The sequence below is a fragment of the Culex quinquefasciatus genome, chromosome 1 (assembly GCF_015732765.1).
Source record: "Culex quinquefasciatus strain JHB chromosome 1, VPISU_Cqui_1.0_pri_paternal, whole genome shotgun sequence".
Taxonomy (NCBI): Eukaryota; Metazoa; Arthropoda; class Insecta; order Diptera; family Culicidae; genus Culex; species Culex quinquefasciatus.
Window position 1 is genome coordinate 25,077,523 of NC_051861.1, and position 15,937 is coordinate 25,093,459.

A 15,937-nucleotide genomic window follows, 5' to 3' on the forward strand; every position below is an offset into this window, starting at 1 on the left:
AGTTGGCATTCAAAGGCTCTCAAGGCGATATCAACAAATCTAAAGTTTTTTTTTCGAAAAAGTCCTGTAATTTTTTTTTTGTCTTGTCTTCAGTTGAAAAATGCAGATTAAATAGGTTTCTTTACAACTAATTGGGTTCTAAAGCCTTATGTAAATTTTTATATGCAACGGTTAAAAACACGATTAAAACCCCATTTCTGATCACTTTTTTTCTTTAGCGAAAAAAATAAAAAAAAAATGACAAGACAACGATGGATCAACTCTGGTCCCTTTGGAACGAGCTGTCAAGAAGAACCTTCTCTATCAAGAAGGATCGCGAAGTATTTTTTGAAAATTGACTTAAAAAATCCTTTTAAATCCTTTGCGATCGTACAAAGGGTCCTAGCGTGCCGCCCAGCTCTTTGAGGAAGGTGGGGCAATAATATGAACGTTTTGAAAAATACGTCTTTTGTGGATACCCCCTGACCAAATTTAGAACAAATTTCTGATACAAACACAAATTCATGCTTCATTTTAGGACCCAATTGTCCGATAACAAGATACGAATGACTCCTGAGTCTCAAAAAAAAAAAAACATACAATCAATTGTTCGCTAACATTTCAAACAGGGCCAACTGTTAGTGACGAATAGTCAATTTTTCAATGTCCAGAGTAATTTTCTTTGAGAAGGCCTTTCTATAACAAAAACAACGATTCTTCTTCACAGGCTCGTTCATATTTTTTTTGGCAGCTATCCACACAACAGTGGTTTATAAATGTTAAAGAATCTGTATTATGGGCAGACATTTTTTTGATCGATTTTATGTTATTAGAAAAGCAGAAATTAACTCTAAAAAAAATACCCATTTTTCATCACAAAAAGTGAAATACAGTCCAGACTCGATTATCCGAAGCCCTTGGAAAAATTACAGCTCGGAAAATTACACCGGATAATCAAATCACGAAAACAAAATTTTGGTGGGCTAAATCGTGGGAAATGCATTTCTAGAGTTTTGAATTTGAAAATTATGCATTTTATCAAAAAATGTTCCGTACATCTTGATAGCAAATTCAATTTAGCTTTGAAAATAGTTTCTGGATTTTTTAAAGTGAGTCGAAACTCTTTTCAAAATCGTGCAATTAAAAAATAACAATTGAAAAGTTGACGTTTATGTCTACTTAAAAACAATACAGTCCAGACTCGATTATTCGAAGTTTCGATTATCCGATGTTTCGATTATCCAAAATTCGATTATCCGAAGGTTTGTTTGGGACTTCGGATAATCGAATCGTGAACAAAAAAAAAATCGTATTTTTTACATCAAAATTGAGTTTTGCGACTCCATTGGAGTAAAATTTGGCTGGTTGGTTGCCTTTTTTGCAATATTTCATTACTGCTATTTTTTTCCGCCATCTAGGATTAAAAAAAATAACTATATCACTTTAGAGCAGTTTACTGCGCCTGATCGCATAAATGTCCCATATGAATTTTCATCTCTTTTGAGTTATTGATGCAGTTTGGTTCAAAATCATGTGTTCTTTCAGAAGAGCCTATAACATCCAGTAGTTTGTTCTAGAAATCTTGGGGAAATCCAGTTTTTGCCTTGCGTTTTTCTCAGTTTGCTGTTTTTGCATATGGGACATTTATGCGAACATGGGCAGTTTAGGAGTTATATTTAAGCAGTTTAGAGTCATATTCAATCAATCATTGTTATCCGAGCATTCGTTGGTGAAGGTTGTCTGAATCAACATGACTCGTCGCGTCCCGGCGCAAAACGCCGGCAATATTGCCCTACCTGCGGCTCAAGCAGGCAAAAAAGTGGGAATTTCCAAAAGGAAGGTTGAGGCCTCAACTGATGGCCAAAAACCGGGAATTTCCAAAAGGAAGGTGCTTTTGGAAGTGACATCGAACAGCAAAAAGACGAAAAAGAGCGACGGTACTGTACCGATGGATGAGGAGGAGGAGAACTCTTCGTCGCACGAGGAGCAGCTATTGAAGAACAACAAGTTTGCTGGACTGCCTGACGAGGACCAGGTAGCGGAAGCAAAGGAGAATGAAGTGAAACAGCGAAAGGAGAAACTGCCTCCTTTTTATGTGCGGCAATCAGCAGCAACGATCGACTTTCGAGCGGGGCTGGTTGAACTCATCAAGTCTGGGAAAGTCCAAGGCAACATTCGTCTGTGTCAGGACGGATTTAAGGTGCTGGTGCAATCCAGGCAGCACTATCAACTGGTCAAGGATTACTTGACCGAAAACGAGGCGGAGTACTTTACCCATGATGTCGTCATGGATAAGCCGTACAAAATCGTCGTCAGAGGTCTGTACGACATGCCAGTGGAGGAATTAGCTGCCGAGCTAAAAGTTTTGAAACTGGATGTGTTGGCCGTGCACAAAATGAGCCGACGCAACAAAGACATCAAGTACCGTGACCAGCTCTACCTGCTGCATTTGGCTAAGGGATCGACGACGCTTCCTGAGCTGAAGGCAATTCGAGCGGTTTTCAACATTATCGTGTCGTGGGAGCGATACCGACCAGTGCATCGTGACGTCACACAATGCTTCAACTGCCTGGGCTTCGGGCACGGAGGTAAGAACTGCCACCTAAAGCGTCGTTGCGCCAAATGTGGTACCGATGCGCACATCACATCCCAGTGCATCCAAGATTCGCTGGTGAAGTGCCTCAACTGCAACGGTGAGCACTCGTCAACCGACCGAAAGTGCCCCAAGAGAGCTGAGTTCGTGAAAATTCGGCAGCAAGCATCGACGAAGAATCAGCCTCAGCGTCGTAGAACTCCTCCAGCCCTGGTGGAGCAAAATTTTCCACCTCTTCAACCGCGACGCCAGGTCCCGAACTTGGCACCGTTGCCGTTGGATCCCAGGAAGAGAGCTGAGATGAATCATCCACGGCCGGGTTCCAGCCAGGAGCCGAGACCGCCACCACCGGGCTTCAGCCAGGAGCCAAGACCAACCCAAGAACCAGCAGTTGAGGAAAATGGTAATGATCTTTACACCTCAACCGAACTCCTCAATATTTTCAAACAGATGTCCGCTGCACTGCGTGGATGCAAAACCAAGACCCAGCAGATTGAAGTGCTGACCTCGTTCGTCATCCAGTATGGATCGTAGGTCCCTCAAGCTGCTGAATTGGAACGCTTGCTCCATTAGGAGGAAGAACTTAGAGCTGGTGGATTTTCTTCGCGAGAAGGAGATCGACGTAGCTGCCATCACGGAAACTCATCTGAAGCCCGGTGAAAAAGTTTATCTGCAAAACTACAAGATCGCGACGCAGCTCGATAGGACCACCTCTGGAGGAGGAGGTGTGCTTGTCGCTGTTCATCGTGATCTCAAGCCACGCCGGCTGCCACACTTCAAGCTGGACATCATCGAGGCCGTTGGGGTGGAAATTCCCACTTCGGTTGGCCCAGTACTCTTCATTGCTGCATACTGCCCACGTCAGGTGAATTCCAGAGATGGTTCAGCAGCAAAACTGAAGGGCGATATCCAGAAGCTGACACGGCGGAGCGCAAAGTACATCATCGCTGGTGACCTCAACGCGAAGCATGAAGTTTGGGGCAACAGCAGGAGGAATCGGAACGGAGTGATTCTGCACAACGATCTGCAAAACGGATACTACAACGTTGTGAGTCCGGATCGTCCAACGAGGGTGGCTCGGTCTGGGAATCACTCAATCATCGACTTCTTCATTACCAATATGGCTGAGAACGTGGCTCATCCTGAGGTGTTTGAAGAGTTGAGTTCTGATCACTATCCGGTGGTTGTGGAGGTTGGAGCTTCCGTTACTCCGCAGCGGCAACCAACCCGGAAAGATTACCACAACGTTGACTGGCAGCAGTTTCAGCAAGTGGTAGACAGCAACATCGACTATGATCAACACCCGGAAACTTCTGCTGATATTGATCGTTCGCTGGAGGTGATCCAGCAGGCTATCAACCAAGCAGAGGCTGCCAACGTTCGGGAGGTTCCTGTTAATTTTAAGGTAACTGATATTGACGTAGATACTAAACACTTGATTAGACTTAGGAATGTTTATAGGAGACAATATCAACGGACTGGGGACTATGACAAAAGATTTCAGTGAACAATTTGAACAAAATCATACAAGACCGACTTGACAATATCAGAAATCAAGAATTTTCAAAACATGTAAGCCAGCTTGGGAATTATTCAAAACCATTTTGGAAACTTTCAAAAGTTCTTAAAAACAAACCAAAGCCTATTCCTCCTCTTATTGTTGAGGATTCTCCTTTGATTACATCCGAGGAAAAGGCAAATGCACTTGGGCTTCATTTTGTTAGTTCACATAATCTTGGCGCTTCCATGACCAGCCGTAAAGAAACATCAGTAGCCAATAGTATTTCAACAATCAATGACTCTACCTTTGAATTTCCTGCAGATTCCCATGTTTCTGGTGAGGAAGTCAAAGTTGCAGTTAAACATATGAAAATGATATTCATCTAGTTTCCAGATGATCATTCAAGCCAATATTTTCAATAAATGTTTGCAACTTGGTTACTTCCCCACCAATTGGAAACTGGGCAAAGTCATACCAATTTTGAAGCCTCAAAAAGATCCAACATCGCCAACAAGTTATCGTCCCATTAGTCTTTTAAGTAGTCTGTCCAAACTCTTTGAGAAGGTCATCTATTCAAGGCTTTTGGATTTTACCAACGATAATAATATAATTTTGAACGAGCAGTTTGGCTTCCGTAAGGGACATAATACTGCTCATCAGCTTACGAGAGTAACTAAAATCATCAAGCAGAACAAGCTTGAGTCTAAATCAACTGCTATGGCTTTGTTGGATGTTGAGAAGGCTTTTGACAATGTTTGGCATGATGGTTTGATACATAAACTGTATTTATACGGTTTTCCAATGTATCTTATCAAAATTATCCAGCACTATCTTTCGGAGAGATCGTTCAGGGTTTTTCTGAATGGGATTGCTTCTGGATTATTCAACATTGATGCTGGGGTTCCCCAAGGAAGTATTCTTGGCCCACTTCTGTACAATATTTTTACATCTGATTTGCCTACTCTTCCTGGTAATGGTGTATTGTCACTTTTTGCTGATGACACTGCCGTTATTTATAAGGGTAAAATAACCAGATATTTAGTTGGCCGTCTTCAGAAGGGTCTTGACGTTCTTTCCGAATACTTTGGTGACTGGAAAATTCGCATAAATGCAGCCAAAACTCAAACCATCATTTTTCCACTTTCCAAATCGGCCCGATTTGTCCCAAATGATGATGTTTTGATTAAAATGAATGATGTTTCAATACCCTGGTCAAAGGAAGTTGTCTATTTAGGTCTCATACTTGACTCGAAACTATTGTTTCGGCAGCATGTAGATAAAATATTGAACAAGTGCAGCATTCTCATCAGGTGTTTGTATCCTTTAATTAACAGAAAATCAAAGCTATCTTTGAAAAATAAGTTAGCAGTTTACAAACAAATAATTTACCCTGTTATTGAGTATGCAGTACCTGTTTGGGAGTGTTGCGCTAGAACTCATAAATTGAAGCTCCAGCGTGTCCAAAACAAGGTACTCAAAATGGTTTTGAATGTTCCTGGCTGGACAAGATCAAGTGAGGTTCATGAATTAGCAGAAGTAAAAATGTTGGATCAGAAGATTCAAGAAAAATGTTTGAAATTCAGGGAAAATGTGCTATATCTGAATACCCCTTGATTCAAGGATTGGTTTAGTTTATGGTAAGATTAAGTTAGTTTTAGGTTAGGTTATGTTTTCTTAATTTTTTTTTCCTCATTGTACCTAGTGTTACAAAAATGATAAATCATATACTTTTAAAGTTAAGAAAATGAACAGTGTTTAAATCACGAAAAGCAAACTAAAGCTGAAGAGCCACAGCTGACCACTTATTATGTAAACCAAATGTAATTATTATAAGAAAGATTCAATAAAGTATATTTAATTCAAAAAAAAAATTCAATCAAAAATAGGACAACGAAAAATACGATCGGCCGACTTCTGGGAGACTTGCTCAGAAGTGGAAAACATCCTAAAATTGGTGTCCTCATACAGTAAAACCTCTTTCTACACGATGCGTTAAGTTTTTCTAATTTGTCGATTTCTCTGAAATGACAGAAAATTTTTGCAATCTTTTAAAAGCAATTTGTAGGCTTTATTCAGATCTACAAAACGCTTTTTGATACTTGCAAAAATATTGTATGGTTTAAGAGAAATCTACGAAACAAAAAGCGTAACGCCACCGCGTAAAAAGAGGTTTCTCTGTAGTAGCAATAATGTGAAATCGGAACCAAATGAGTTTTATTAACAGGGTGCTCTATTTTTCTTAAAAGTAAATACCATAACCTATTTTGTTAAACTCATTTGAAACGAACTGATGTTTAAAAACGCTTGCCCAACTTCAAAACTTTTTCTTATCCAGGTTTTTGAGCGAAGATGGCGTTCGATTGATGAACGTCCGAACTGTCAAAATCACAGTAGCACCAACATTAGAAAAAAATGTGGCGGTCATGCCATGGCACACTTTTTCGCAATGTTGGTACCACTGCGTGATTTTGACATTTCGGGCGTTCACCATTCGAACGCCTTTTCGCTTAAAATCTGGATAAAATTACATAAACTTCATGTGATTATATCCACTATTTTATAGTGTAAACGTAGATTACGTCAAGATTACGTTTTTGTGATACCAATTTATAAAATTTAAAATGTGGAGATTTAAAAATACTGCTTGAATCATACACATATTGTCTGTGCCTGTTAACTTTTAGTTTTGTAGATTAATTTTTTTTAATTTATATTTTTCAAAATTTATTAATGAAGATTAATTATGTTAAAAATTTAAATTTAATCTTGAAATTGATCACCATAGTTATATAGTTAATAATGGTTTGGCATGTCATACATTTTACTTATTGTCAATACAGTCGAAGCGCGCCGCAATACTTGAACCAGCGAAATAACGTAACATTCCACGAACGCATTGCGATTGGGCGCCGGTTAAACAGGCGTGGTATTTCCGACCAGGAAAGATGTCCTCTGCCAGGCACTGTTCAAACTTCTGGAAACTTTGTCGAGATGTCGATTTAAATCTTTTTGCTGTGAAGTTGACCATGATACCTAGAACAGTTTCAGCATATTCATGTGTGTGTCAAACTAATATTTGCTCAGAGATTTTTTTAAATTGAATATAAAAACACATGGTTGCATTAAAAAGTAGTCACAGCCTTCTATGACGTCGCGGATGACCATTTAGCGCACATGGCGTTGAAATCCCGCCATAAAATATTCGCCTGAGGCTCGCTACAAAAATATTTACTACAATCTACGTACATTTCAGCATGAATGACCGAGTGTGCAAAGTGCACTTCTCGGAAGCTTCAGTTTACTGACCAACGCGCCAACCCCATCTCCCCCACTGGTCTTGGTGGGCTTCCTTCTTGGGGTCATAAAATTAGCGGTAATAACTCAAAACCATGCTTGTGCCCGAGCCAAGGCTCGTTGTGATTGGATCATTTTATGGTTCCGCCGATCGTAAAAAAAGGAGTGCAAAAGTGCATCAGCCGCAGCGGCCAGCAAAAGTGGTTTAATGAATTTGTTTTGAATGTAAACAAAATTCCAAACCCCCTTTGAGAGATATCGTAACGTCGTGGCTCGAACGAAAACAAACTACTTAAACTGTGGTTGGCACCGGTGGAGCTGGGTTGTTGGATTTTTGATCGGTGTTTGTTAAATCGCCAGGGCTTTTAATCTTTATTATCTTTTGTATTTTTGTTCTATTCTAGTTTTCTTAGAAATGTATTTATTATGTTTTTCGACCTGTTTTGTATTTTTTCCTCGATATTGGGAAGAATTTTCCGGGGGAAAAAATCATAGAAACTGGAAGCTTAATTATGTAAAACTATAGTGGAAAAGTTTGAGCATGGTAGGATAAAAACAGCCAAAGCTATTGGCAAAACTTTAAAATGTTGTGTTTTGATCTAATTTTTATTGAACCGCCAATATGATTTTTGGACAATATAAAAAGCATTTATCGATATTGTAAGTGTTGATTTATATAGTTTCTACCGCAATTATCATTATTCTTTAGATAGATACGTCCAAAAACATTGAAAATGTGTTTTTTAATTGAATTTTATGCACCGCTGTAATGCTCCTTTGTAAACAGCGGTGTCACCTAGTGGTGACTAGTGAAAACTGCTTTTACCCGGTGCATTTTGTCCCATTGATACGGTGCATTTTGCCCCGTTGTTGTAGTGCGTTTTGCCCCAATGATGTGATGCATATTGCTCTGCATGATTGATTGGAATGAAAAATATTTTTAGAAATTTTATTTTTTAAACCATTTTGAGGTTTTTTCAAGACTTTTTAACATGGGTGACGAAGAATAATAGTTGTTTTAGAACATCTAACAAAATTCTTCCACAGAATTAATGTTATGGTTGAGAATTCACAGTTTTCCCTTAGGGGGTGCATATTACCCCCTCTCCCTATAATAAAAACTCACTTAATCCACCAATGTGGTTGTTGCCTTCTTCACTCTTTACCAACAATAGTGTCTTTACCAGCAAATTTTTGTCCAAACTCATCATATCGGTTTGGACACAAATTTCATCTATTTTTTCTGATCCGGCCTCAAAAAGTACAGAAATATCCCTTAAGTGGTCATAACTCGAGAAAGCGTTGCCAGATCTTCTATGTTTTGGACTTGTAAAGTTCTTTCGATAACCTAACCAACGATGGGTCGGATGATGGACCCGGAAATAGTTTACATACATTTGAGTGAGATCCGGCTTCAAAAAAGGTACATAAATATCACTCAAGTGGTCGTAACTCGAGACAGGGTTGCCAGATCTTAAATGGTTTGGACTTGTTGGAAAAGAAAGGTCACGATGCATAACATGGTGGTATCATATTCGATTTCCGGTCACTTATCTAACTACCAAATATATGTGAAAACATATTTTGACATATAACTTTATAATTAGGGGAGAGTGGGGAGACTTGATCCCAAGCCTGTATCTCGTCAGCATGTGGGTAAAACAATTAGCTTTGTTCTATAAAGTTGTGCGAAATTGACTAAAACTCAGTGTAGAAAACAAAGAAAAAAAATTAAAAATTGTTTAGATTGAGTTACACACATTTTTGTAAAAAGTGCTGCAATAAACTTCCAAGAGATCTTTTTTCTTTGTTTTGATGTGTATAGAAAACACTCAAAAATTATTCGAAAATTTTTTTTTTATACATGAATTGTTTGATAAACTTATAAACTACGAAACCCTTATGCATTTGACGTTAAATTTATCGTCATACTATTTTTACAATCACTTGATTAAAAAAGTGCGTTTAGGGAGACTTGATCCCTGCATTTTTACAGTCACTGGAATCAGCCTCAAGATTAAATAATGAGGCTGGGTTTTCATACATAGTTTCCTTTAGTATAGTTGTACATAACTTACTGCAGTTTGAACCATTTTCCAAAAGTTTTGTAAACAAAAATTACCAGCTTTTGTAAACATGCTCAATTTTGGTCTAAAAAAGAAAATTTTAAGTTTTTAAATATTGTGCATGCTAAACTTTCTATATTTTGAACACAAACGTACAGGTTTAATGTAAAATTGCTGTAACTTATAGAAAATGATAATTTTGGATGAATAAAAAACATTTTGCTTAAGATTTCTTCAAAATGTTGAAAGGGGGATCAAATTACCCCCAACATTTTGAAAATGCCGGTTTAAAATTTTTTTCTAAAACGCTTGGCATGATTCGAAGAGTTTATCTGATGAAATACCCTTATCAGCCAAACATAGTTGAATGTTTAAGCTTTCAATTCATGCAAAAAGTTCATAGTTTTGCGAGAAACTTACAGAGTTATGTGCGATACAAAAAAGGGTATCAAGTCTCCCCACTCTCCCCTACTTATCAATTTTTTTTTCAAATCAATAGTTACGTATGTGACCCTAAACTAAATCGAACGCAACTGGTTTGGCCAAAATTGGTTCGGCCAGTACTAAGAAAACATAGTGACATCAGTAACATACGCGCATACATACATAGGAAGGTGGTCTACGAGCTTTCTAAGAATAGTTCATTTTTAGAACAGAATTATGGCTTTAAGGCAAATACAAACAAATAAACTTTTCTTTAGAATTTGATATTCTCAATAAGTATAACATAATTATTTGAAACAAAAAATAACTCATTCAATTAAAACAACACGTTTAGGTCAAACAAACGCGGTGCCATGGTGATCGCGTCTGACTTCAGCAACTGGTTATGCAAAAAAATTTAGGCCAGCGGCCATCGGAGTAGGCCGCAGGAAGCCCCGCGGGCGAAATCAGAACCGCTATCGCGCGATGTCTTCATATTATGTTCTAGCTTGGTTAATGCACTTGTCACGTCAGGGTGGGCTCTTCTATGTGCGTTATCGAAATAGTTAGTTAGTTCAAAAATATTGACCTTAATGGTTTCTCCAATTTCTTTAAACATTTCCTAGTTATGTGCATTGAATGCTCGTAACTTGGCTCAAGATAGTGTAACATACCCTATTAAGATTAATTTGATGCGATTATAAACACCATCATTTGCTTCAGGGGTAATTAAATTAAAAGTCGATTTACGGTGATTGACTCCTGGGCTAGCGATCGCTTGCAGCTCGCCACTGCCAGTGGGTTCAAGAACCAACCCCTCAGCACTCGGGAGAAGTTGGACCATAATTGTCATTCTGAGAAAAATTATCTGTTGACATTATTTTAAGAAATAAAATAGTTTTTTTTCGTATTTCTTAGTTTGTTTAAATAAGTTTGAAAATTTACCCCAACTTTCCCTACAGCAGTTGAACTTGACCATATTTTAAGGCTTTTGCTATGCAAACAGTAATCTATACGGTGGACTGTTCTGTTTTGCAATCGAAACATTATCATTTGTAATTATTGTAATTATGTGGCATGTGGTCACCGACTGCCGGGTTCACCTTTCTTGTGCAAATTGAATGCTTACTATTTTACTTTTTATCGCTAAAAATGTGTTTTATTTCAAAAAGTGCATTTTTCCTTTAATGACTGCCCCAATAAGCTGATCAAGAGTTAGTGAAAAGTAACAAAAATAATCATAAACTTAACTAAAGTAAAAACTAATTGAAAAGCCAGAAGATATGCCACCAATGTGTCGCTCAGGGAAGACTCAAGCACCAAGCAGCGTTCGATGTTACGTAACACAGCTTTTCCAACGTTATTTTACCTATTTTGCTAGTCGAGCATCGTAGTAGGCCTCATGCGTAGCCAAACACACGCACACACTTCTCTTATGGGTTGGATGTTTGCTGAGTGTGGTTCAAGCTATCGCCTAAGTAGGCGCATTCCGCACCACGTGTGCCAACAATATTCTTATGGGAGTTTTCAAGGATTGCTTAGACTTTTTATGCATCACTAAAAGTGGGGAAATTGGTGTCCTTCGGAACTCGGTCGAGACAATTGTCTGTGTATTTTTCAAATAAATTTAAAGTATAAAAGGTACTAAGTTATGGGGAACTTGGTATCACTAAGCAGTTCAGGTTCGTCGTCTAACGTTGAAGTTCTTTGAGCATTTTTTTCCGCCGGAATGTTATCGAAAGCACCATTAGTCTACTGTGTGATAACACTGTTTGTTCTCAACACGATACCGCTAACCCATGCTTTTGGATCCGTAAGAAAGATTTCTTTCTGCTTCCCCTTGTCCACTACTCTAGTCCTTTTCCCACCACTCAAATCTACCAGGACCTGTTGGAGCAGCTCACCGATCTGTTGTTTGGAAGTGACGAGTCCAGCGAGGAATCGGCGGAAACCATCATCAACGCCAAGCCGAACGCCACGTTGACGGTGGTGTGCAAGACCGGATGCGACCTGAACGTGATGTGCATCAACTGTACGAACGTGAACGCGGTCATGATGCCACCGGGTAACGGAAACGGAAGCGGCAATGGAGGTGGCAATGCGAACGGAAACGGAAATGGGAAGACAACGCCGCCGGCACAGGCGACGGTTCCTGCTTCTATGGCAATGGAAGCAACAGCAGCAAGTACATCAACAACACCAAAGTCTGAAGGTAAACGTGCTGTTTGAGCAACCGATGTTTTGAACATTTTCATGGTATTTATATGTCACGCTTTCAATAAAACAAAACACTCGCATTTATCTTAAAAATATTTTACTATTTTATTTCAATCTGAGAAGTCTAAGAGGAGTTGACTTCAAGCATAATTTGTAATACACATGTTTTGAACTTCGCATAATTTAAAAAATTAAAATATCAGCTTTTGTTAAATTCTAGCAGAAATAAACGAAATTTCGCAACATTAACAGCAACGTTTTCCAAAATCCTAGAATAATGTTTGAGTGCTCTCCCCATTCAAGTATTAGAACTCTGGTTAGCAAGCAAAGGCCCTCGTTTTATGTATATTTATCCGTATAATTTATAACAATTCAATAAAAAACATCAAAAATCACAAAAAAAAAGAATTTTAATCAAAATTTTGAAAAAGAGCGAAAGAACCCTTCAAATTCTCCCAACAAACTTTGGAGAAAAAAAACCATTTGGCACCGTCTAAATATTTTGGAAAAATGCAAAGTGCACGTGTTTCTGGGGACCCTAATGTTTATGCTTCCCCTCGGGTAGAGCCTGCGCAGAAATGTTGGTGATCGGCGTAATCTAATTGTCCTTGCACCTGACCTCTAAGTAGCCCCTGATCGCATAAATGTCCCATATGCATTTTCATCGCTTTTGAGTTAATGGTGCAGTTTGGTTCAAAATCGTGTGATTTTTCAGAAATCCAGTAGGGAAACAGCATCTAATTCCAGCGTTGTATTGTTGCCATATCAGCACTTTGACATTACATTACAGCTCAAAAAAAGCGTTTTCAACTGAAATCGAGTGATAACATTGATTAAAACAAACTTGTGTCAAGGGATTTATTCATCTTCCTCCAGCAGACCCGAATCCGATGGTCGACAGAATTTGATTTTATGTTCACTGACGGTTGGCATTTAACATAAAATCGAACAATTCTCCCATATGGCAAGTTATTAAGGTTTGCATTATTTCCTTTAAGCACAACGGAAACAACCAATACAAATGTATAAAAAAGTTGTCAAGTTCTCGAGGGGTCCACAGCTAGCATTTTTTGTAGGATTATAAAAAATAAATATTAAAAGTTTAAAATGAAATTATTTTAAAAAAAACATATTTTTTGATTTATTTGTTAACTGAAATTTTATGTATCTCAAAGGTCTATGGGTACTTCGGGATGTCCATGGTCATCCAAGGATGCCTGAGTTAATCTATTTGTCGCCGTATAGTAAAGAGGTCGTCGGATAACCGACCCTTTATTTGTAGCATCAGTGCATGATAGACTATCGGTTCATCCGAGACTCCCTGAGTCACTACGAGTCTGCCGTTTTACGTCGATTTGACCCGACGTGGTAGCATCGCGAGGCGACATTCATTGTGGGATGTCGCATCGAGACTCCCTGAGCATTCACGAGCTACCGCCGTAATAAAGCAAGAGGTCGTCGGATTTTACCCCGAATCTTAGGTAGCATCAGTGCTTATGATAGACTACTATATGAATGTGTTGTGATGTTCATGGTCACCTGTTGACTCCCTTGATAAGATCATGAATCTACGTTATAGCAGAGGTCGTCGGATTTTGACCCCGATCATGCTTCATTCATTCAAATCATATAGTAGTCTACCATATGCACTAATGCTATACGCACATGATCCGGGGTCAAAACTGACGACTTCTTGCTTGCTACGGCGGTAGACTTAGATCTTATGAATATCCGAGGATTCCCTGGTTTTAAGATCTATGAGTCTGTCGTAATAGCAGGTTGATTTTTGACCCGGCTCCTGTATAGCATCAGTGCATATGGTAGACTACTGATAATGTTCATGGTCACCCGGATTCCCCTGGAGTTATCTGAGCTACCGCCGTAATAAAGCAAAAGGTCGTCGGATTTTGACCCTGATCATGTGCTTCATTCATTCACATTCATAGTAGTCACCATATGCACTGATGCTATACGCACATGATCCGGGGTCAAAATCCGACGACCTCTTGCTTGTTACGGCGGTAGACTCGTAGATCTTAACACCAGGAAGTCCTCGGATGACCATGGACATCCCAACACATTCATACAGTAGTCTAATATATCCACTGATGCTATACGCACATGATCCGGGGTCAAAATCCGACGACCTCTTGCTTGTTACGGCGGTACACTCGTAGATCTTAACTCCAGGGAGTCCTTGGATGACCATGAACATCCCAACACATTCATATAGTAGTCTACCATATGCACTGATGCTATACGCACTAATCCTGGGTCAAAATCCGACGACCTCTTACTTGTTACGGCGGTAGACTCGTAGATCTTAACACCAGGGAGTCCTCGGATGACCATGAACATCCCAACACATTCATACAGTAGTCTACCATATCCACTGATGCTATACACACATGTTCCGGGGTCAAAATCCGACGACCTCTTGCTTGCTACGGCGGTAGACTTGTAGATCTTAAATCCAGGGAGTCCTCGGATGACCATGAACATCCCAACACATTCATATAGTAGTCTACCATATGCACTGATGCTATACGCACATGATCCGGGGTCAAAATCCGACGACCTCTTGCTTGTTACGTCGGTAGACTCGTAGATCTTAACACCAGGGAGTCCTCGGATGACCATGAACATCCCAACACATTCATACAGTAGTCTACCATATCCACTGATGCTATACGCACATGATCCGGGGTCAAAATCCGACGACCTCTTGCTTGTTACGTCGGTAGACTCGTAGATCTTAACTCCAGGGAGTCCTCGGATGACCATGGACATCCCATTACATTCATATAGTAGTCTACCATATCCACTGATGCTATACACACATGTTCCGGGGTCAAAATCCGACGACCTCTTGCTTGCTACGGCGGTAGACTTGTAGATCTTAAATCCAGGGAGTCCTCGGATGACCATGAACATCCCAACACATTCATACAGTAGTCTACCATATCCACTGATGCTATACGCACATGATCCGGGGTCAAAATCCGACGACCTCTTGCTTGTTACGTCGGTAGACTCGTAGATCTTAACTCCAGGGAGTCCTCGGATGACCATGGACATCCCATTACATTCATATAGTAGTCTACCATATCCACTGATGCTATACACACATGTTCCGGGGTCAAAATCCGACGACCTCTTGCTTGCTACGGCGGTAGACTTGTAGATCTTAACTCCAGGGAGTCCTCGGATGACCATGAACATCCCAACACATTCATACAGTAGTCTACCATATCCACTGATGCTATACGCACATGATCCGGGGTCAAAACTGACGACCTCTTGCTTGTTACGTCGGTAGACTCAGATCTTAACTCAGGGAGTCCTCGGATGACCATGGACATCCCATTACATTCATATAGTAGTCTACCATATCCACTGATGCTATACACACATGATCCGGGGTCAAATCCGACGACCTCTGCTTGTTACGGCGGTAGACTGTAGATCTTAACTCCAGGGAGTCCTTGATGACCATGAACATCCCAGCACATTCATACAGTAGTCTACCATATGCACTGATGCTATACGCACATGATCCGGGGTCAAAATCCGACGACCTCTTGCTTGTTACGGCGGTAGACTCGTAGATCTTAACCCAGGAGTCATTGGATGACCATGAACATCCCAACACATTCATATAGTAGTCACCATATGCACTGATGCTATACGCACATGATCCGGGGTCAAATCCGACGACCTCTTGCTTGCTACGGCGGTAGACTCGTAGATCTTAACTCCAGGCAGTCCTTGGATGACCATGGACATCCCGAAGTCCCCATAGACCTTTGAGATCCATAAAATTTTAGTAAACAAATAAATCAAAAAATATGTTTTTTAAATAAA

The 15,937-nt window shown here is 39.7% G+C and overlaps 1 protein-coding gene across 1 annotated transcript; it reads left to right on the plus strand.

Moving 5' to 3' along the window:
- Positions 1-11,518: 11,518 nt before the first annotated feature.
- LOC6031657 lies at positions 11,519-12,152 on the plus strand. Its single transcript, XM_001842352.2, has 2 exons — positions 11,519-11,669; positions 11,741-12,152. Exons 1-2 carry the CDS (start codon positions 11,586-11,588, stop codon positions 12,083-12,085), a joined length of 429 nt encoding a protein of 142 aa, XP_001842404.2. The 5' UTR covers positions 11,519-11,585; the 3' UTR covers positions 12,086-12,152.
- Positions 12,153-15,937: the final 3,785 nt, after the last annotated feature.